General features: G+C 44.3%; 1 protein-coding gene across 1 annotated transcript; it reads left to right on the top strand.

Annotated features, from left to right (window-relative positions):
* The first annotated feature begins 1110 nt into the window (after positions 1-1110).
* On the top strand, positions 1111-3882 carry LOC128460436 (melanocortin-2 receptor accessory protein 2A). Its single transcript, XM_053445632.1, has 4 exons — positions 1111-1240; positions 1426-1566; positions 1979-2078; positions 2758-3882. Exons 1-4 carry the CDS (start codon positions 1216-1218, stop codon positions 3182-3184), a joined length of 693 nt encoding a protein of 230 aa, XP_053301607.1. The 5' UTR covers positions 1111-1215; the 3' UTR covers positions 3185-3882.
* The last annotated feature ends 2801 nt before the right edge of the window (positions 3883-6683 follow it).

Raw genomic sequence — 6683 nt, 5'->3', positions numbered from 1 at the left:
GAATGGATGCTTGCAAAAAGTAATGAATGCCTCCTAATAAAGCCTGTCGCTGAAGATTTAAAATGTAGGTTTAACGCCGGGTCCACACCGGACGCTGAAGCGCCGCGCCACGCCGCGGCTTCCTAGCACCGTGCAGCGATCGTTTCGGCGTCGAGTCTATTTTTTCCGCTTGACGCGAGTGTATCGCGACAGGAAACACACAGCAAGGCTTGTGATTGGTCTGCGTCAAATGGATATTTTTTAAAGATGCTTTCTGAAGTCTGTGCTATATACTCACATATTTTACATTTAATTATACTGTTTTAGTGTTGAAATCATGCTTTATCAGTATTTTTACATAATGTTCACATGAACACCTTATGTATAAAATCCAGAGGAACGAGAAAAAACAAGTAGTCAAATAAAGTGGTGTCTCAATCTATCAAGTGCTATCATGCATAATGTATAGTATTATTAATTATCGTGTGTTTTTTGAGAGTGGGTGTAAGAATGGAGGGACAATAGAGGAGGGGAACCACTTCAGAAGAGCTGTGATTGGCTGGTCCCATTAACAAGACCTTGTAGTTCCCAGCTCATCTGCATTTCAAGACTATTTATTATCTCTGATTTGAAACTAAGAAGAAAACCCACATCTCCAAAGTATCAAGGCTGGGTATTAAGGCAAAAAACTACTATTATATTCTGGGGTACATAATCCTCCTCAAAATATACAAGTTATCTATATTTGGATTTATTTATATTGATTGAAAACTATGTGTTTGTAGAAAACTCTTGAATTGAGTTAATCTTTGATTTGCTTTCTAAAAATCTTCCTAAAAATCTTCCTATATCTCCCAGACCGTTGGAAATGTGAAGTGTTAATATTTTCATCTCACATAAAACCCACCCCCCACCTATATATTCAACCAAGGCTCTAAAATCTTTATTAAACGGATTAATAATCCAGGAGGTTTCTATACAAATAGACTTGGAGACGAATCAGCTGCTGCAGCGGACACACCTCCTCACCACATTGGAGAGAATTCATATGATCATTATTATTATCAGCACCAGTCTCGGTCAGTGGTTGACGTGATACTTGAGGAACAATCCCAGTCTCCCTCTGGATGTCGAAGAGAGAGGAGGCTGGATGAGGCGGATGCGCACTGAGCTGCTGCTGCTTCTCCTCCAGGACGCACGCGGGGATGGAGGGAGTTTTTGCGTGACGGTGGCACGATGGTTTCTCATCTCCACATCTTGGGTACGTTTTTAATCCCGTAACAAAGACGTAGCACACAAGGAGTTGTGTTATTATTTTTTTGTCTGTTGCGTAAAGGCTGTGGAGTTGTTTCCAAACACCAGGGGGGAGATTGTGGTTTGTAAAGTTCGATGCATGTCAGCAGATTCGTCTCTGGGTTGATTCCGTGTGTTTTTTCGAATGTTAAGGTTCGTTACAACCGGGGGTTGAGATGTCCAACCACCACAACCGGAGCCAGCCCAGCGCGCGGCGCGGGGACTACGTGTGGCAGTATGAGTACTATGACGACGAGGAGCCCGTGTCCTTCGAGGGACTCAGGGCGCACAGATGTAAGATGGATAAAAGCGTCCCCTGCCTCTGCCTCTGCTGCGTGTGGGCGAGCCTCTGAGTTCATGTTCAGTGTTTGTGAGTCAGCAAACAAGGATCCTGTGCATTAAATTATTTTTGATTCCATATTGCTGATTACATGCTTCTCCACATGATCCTGCAGCCCCAGGACTGGCTGGTGCTCCACACTCCACTTGTAATGATCAAGCCACTTAATGAAAAAAAAGACAAATTGGCCCAGCAGACAAGTAGGAAGCTGGAGTCATCTTCTAATTCGATTTTAGAAATCCTGAATGCCTGCTTTTAAACGGTAATTGATGATTTCTGCTCTTGTGGGGGCCCCATGCGGATGAAGTGGTCAATCATTAAAAACTATTTGCTGTAATAAGATTCTATTCCCCTTTGACATTTCAGACTCCATCGTCATCGGCTTCTGGGTCGGACTCGCTGTGTTTGTCATCTTCATGTTCTTTGTGCTCACGCTGCTCACAAAGACAGGAGCTCCACATCAGGAGTGAGTATGAAAACCAGGTTTCCCACACATATCCCCTGTTCCAGCAGCCAGGGCAGTGCCCAGCAACTCAGCTCGCACACTTCCAGTCTCAGACACTGGAGGCAGGAGGATAAACACGCCATGTGTACAGAAGCACAGAGTGGCAGAGCGGTAATGAGTTCCACTGGTGCGTTTGCTATTCTGACACTAGATTGTGTTGTAAGGCTGTTTGGTTGTGGATTTACCCGTCTGTGATAAGCTGATATTGGCTCGGAGGTATAGTGGAAACTGCAGAGGAGTTGCTCTGATAAGGTCAGATCGAGACCGGCACTGGGTTTAAGCTCAAATAAAAAAAGGAATTTATTGACTCGCAGTATTTCCTTTCCCCCAAAAATTTTCTTTCTGTTGTTTTTTTTAAGAAAAAAGCTGTGGAACGTCTCTCAGTGTTTATTTTCAAGATGCAGAATCAAAAATGTTGAAAAATAGTAAATCATGTGTCCAAATTGCACCAAATTCAACAGTTCAAAGTTTTAAGCTGATCAGACGAACGGTTCTTGAGTCAAATAAAGACAGACAGAGATTTCTGGAATTATTAAATAGATTTGTTGACAGCTACATTCAGATAGAAATGTTTAATGGTGTTTTCGACGCCTTTCCCTGCACCAATCACAATCTAGTTCTTTCCTCCTTCCCTAAACAGAAATCCCGATGCTGCTGAGAAGCGGCACCAACCGGGGAGATGTCTGGTTGACCTCGGCGGTGTCCAGGACGAAAATGAAAAGGCCTTCTCTCGTCCACTGCTAGAGGGGTCCCGCTCGTACTTTCATTTCTTTATACACGAGGAGGATCAGGGTGAGGGGAAACAAAAACAAGAAGACAAGAGGTTTGGGAGGAACACGGGGGCTGGAGCCCAGCAGGGCACCTGCGACCGGCCCAGGGGAGGCAGCTCCTCGGGGATGGATGATATGGAGGAGGATGTCGAGGAAGCCAGGGGACACCACCAACCTCTGAAGGGACTAATGGAGGATAGTAAGAGGGACAGAGAGTGTGCCTCCCTGTCCCACTTCAACATCCCCAATTTTGTGAATTTGGATAACAGCTCAATGCTGGGGGAGGACGATTTGTAGAGAGAGCCGCTCCTCATACACTCCACTCCCCCCCCCCCCATACTCGTCACCAAGGCTGTTTCTACAAAAAGAGATGACAGGGGAAGACACAGTGGTTTTAATTTTCTTTCATTTTCACGGGGCCACATGTGACCGTTCAGTCCCAGAAAGACACACCATCTACCGTTTTCATTCTTATTAAGCTCAAGAGTGTTTTAAGGCTCTTCAACAAGCGTACTCTCGGATCGGCAAGTTATCTGCACAAAAATGCTGCCCGACACATTCCTCATTTAAGCACAGCTCAGTTTTAAAAAGGCATTTCATTCTGGAGACCAAATTGCCTGGAAAATAGTAGCTTTCACTTCAGCTCCTCCGGGGGTTGAGAGCGGCTTCTGGAAACGATGAATTACGCCACCGGAGCCGATGGAAAAAAGCGTCACAGGAGAGCGATGTGTTGTTGAATTGTTTCCTCGTGCAATCCTGGATGTTGGACATTTTTTTCTCTCTGCACCGAGGCTCAAACGCCACCCGGTCAACCAAGAAGATTAAAAACACGGGATTGTTGTTGCTCTAGAAACAGGTGAAGTGTAATTTACTGTGTGATGTGTAGCACTGAATCACACATATCGTCGTTCCTTTACAGGGTGTAGGCAACCTGAGGCCTTGGGTGATGATGTGATCTAATGTTTTTGTATTCTGCTGAATGTAGTCGAAAAATAAAGCTGATATGATTATGGAAATCGACTCGACCTTGGTGGGTTGCAGCATTTGTTCCCAGTTCAGTGGTTATCACCCTGCTGCTGCTGCCTTCAACTGAATGGAGCATTTTGGCTCCTTTTAGCTGATTGTTTTGATTTCATCACCCAGCTACTGTCAAACCAGACAAGTCAAACTAAAGCACCCACTTGCATGTAGTGCCGAGCAGCAGGCAAAGTTAGCAACCAGCTAATGAACACAGCAGAATGTTTATTATCTCAACAGCCAAATACTTTGCTCAGTGTTCGGAGGAGACCAAAATAGGAGTTTGGATATCGGACTCACAAACAATTTTAAGTAAATGCTAATGTTATGATGTTTAATCAATGTCTATTATAATGTTATATTAACTATACAAAAAGATGATGTCAGCATTGTTTTCACAACTTGTTGCACTGCTGGTATGCAGCCCTAAAACTAAATGCTAGTTCAGAGTAGACTGTTTATAAAGATAGACGATAACAAAGCTCCCAAAAGTGAAGCAAAATGATCTTGATTGCCCCCTAGTGGCTGGCAGCTATGCAGCTAATAAATCCTTCCTCCTCCATGTACGCAGATTGTACATGGAAAAATCTAAAAAGAGGTAAAGTACATGTTAAATGAGGTGCATCAGTCGGACGATGGCGATAACACAAGATATTTGGGCTTCACTTTTTCAGAAAGGAAAGAAGTGGAGACGCCTCGTCCACCTTTAAATACAGTCTTACTTATAAACTCAGTAAAGACATCAAATTACAATTATCATTGTAACAGCTATAGAAATAGTGTTTGGGAAGAATTGAGCTGACAACACATACACACACTTGCTGAGGAACAGCACTCTCCTGTCTGTGTCTTCATTCATGTTTTCCATTCAAAAACAAATGATGTTACTTTTCAGGCGGTGATTATGCAAAGGAACATTGCCAGCTATTGCTGTCCCATTTCAGCAAATGCAAAATATGTTTGGCTGATGTGAGGATGTTGTGGATATGCCAGAGAGTCAATCAGCAGTAACACGTACTTGACAGAAATATTATTTCAGATTCTGACAAACAACTCCTTAAAGCTTTTCCTGACACCTCAGGGAAATCAATATTCAGACACTCTGTCTGCTAACATATGGTATCTCATGTTCTTTTTGAAAGGGCAGGCAGTTGCAACCAAGCTGAATAAATGCGATTAGTTAATTTCCCAGAACCATTTGCAGGGAAGGCTTTGGCAATTAAGTCGGTGCATTGTGTTCTTCTCCTGGTGTAAGCTCACCGGCAGGGATTGTTATTCTTTAATTATTTCACGGCATTGTCACATTCTTACATGAGAAGCGATTCATTAGTCTCTGACCAATGATCTATCACAGCAGCTGGCACGGGAACAGCTCTAGAAATTTGGTTAATAAAATTCAGTTTGTTGAATGAGTCGATTTCTTTTATCCTTTGTTTCTGCTTACTGAGCCCAGAAGGCCACGTACAGCACAAATATAATTTTATGCCTGTCATAACTGGGCTGAGAATATAAGTGTCGGCCAACCGTTTATCATTAAACTGTCATTTTACCCGGTACCTGCACAGCTGAGAGTATACCTCTCATGACACCAGTGAAGGATTAAAAATTATATACTTCTGACAGTCAGATGCACATATCTCTAAATTCAGGCCGCGGCGCCCAGACAGTAAAACAATGTGTGAGCAGCAGGTTAATGTCTGAGGTTATATAATGTCTCCTCTCACGTGGCCTGTGAGAGGAGACCTGTGAGCAGCCGAGCACAAAGGAAACACTTTAAACAACTGATTTACCCACATTCCCTCATTTCACTGGTGGCCGAACTTAAAAATAAAATAATTAACACATCAGGGGAGCTGCTTGGGGGGGGGGGGGGGTAATGAACAGCTCAATTGGCGGGTGGTGAGAAGGAGAGCAGCATTGAGTCAAATCTCACCGTGCAACCGCAAAGAAGAGAAAGCCGAGACTGTTCGCATGGAAAATAAATGATGAAACTAAATATATGTTCTACATATAAATCCATCGAACTACTGGGGGATAAATTGTGGAGAGAGTATGCACACGTATATGAATTTGCCCCATGGCCTGGATTTGGGTGCAGAGCTCGCTATGCTTTATTAAACCATGCAAAGTTAGCTGTAAAGAAGATGACGGCTTTATTTTCAGGTGCCAGCAAAGCTTCTTGGAAATGTGATAGCCCATGATGCTGCTAATGGAGACTGAAGGGGGGGGGGGGGGGGGGGGGGGGGGTAGTGAGCAGAAAAGTAAAGCTCCATCTTGGACGACAGTGGTTGCAAGAGATGGAACTACAAGGTAGGCTTCTTCAAATGCAGCCTTGGCAAAGCTGGTAATTCATCATTCCCTGAAGGAAATAGAACATATCACTCCAGGCTCCACATTGCCCCTGCAGTTTGCCCTTGTGCAGTGAGCGTCAACGTCCAGTGGGTGGGGCAGTGGAGTCGCCTCCATTCCATGCAGGGAGTCTGCCATTTGCTCGGTTCACCAAATGCCCCTCGGCGGTCCCTGCAGGCCTTATGGTTGACAGTTGTTGAGTTTACAATGGCGCTACCACAAATGAGCAGCAGCGGGGGAGGCGACTGACAGAGGGAGAGAGAGAGAGAGAGAGAGAGAGAGAGAGAGAGAGAGACAGAGAGAGACAGACATGCTGGGAGAAAGCAAAACTTTTGGCGTTTTTGTTGAGGCACATGATCCTGAGAGAAACCGGTGGGCGTTAAAAGGAAATGCCAAGGAGACGACATATCTTGTGTCATTCGTGCTGCAT

Source organism: Pleuronectes platessa, chromosome 17 (assembly GCF_947347685.1).
Source record: "Pleuronectes platessa chromosome 17, fPlePla1.1, whole genome shotgun sequence".
Lineage (NCBI taxonomy): Eukaryota > Metazoa > Chordata > Actinopteri > Pleuronectiformes > Pleuronectidae > Pleuronectes > Pleuronectes platessa.
The sequence above is the reverse complement of the archived record's forward strand: the minus strand, read 5'-3'. Positions and strand labels throughout refer to the sequence as shown.

Excerpts from the sequence above, each read along its gene's own strand:
- LOC128460436 (XM_053445632.1), top strand. The coding sequence starts at position 1,216 with ATGGTTTCTCATCTCCACATCTTGG. Across the intron at positions 1,241-1,425 it reads TTCTCATCTCCACATCTTGG|GTTCGTTACAACCGGGGGTT; the intron begins GTACGTTTTTAA and ends TCGAATGTTAAG. Across the intron at positions 1,567-1,978 it reads GGGACTCAGGGCGCACAGAT|ACTCCATCGTCATCGGCTTC; the intron begins GTAAGATGGATA and ends TTGACATTTCAG.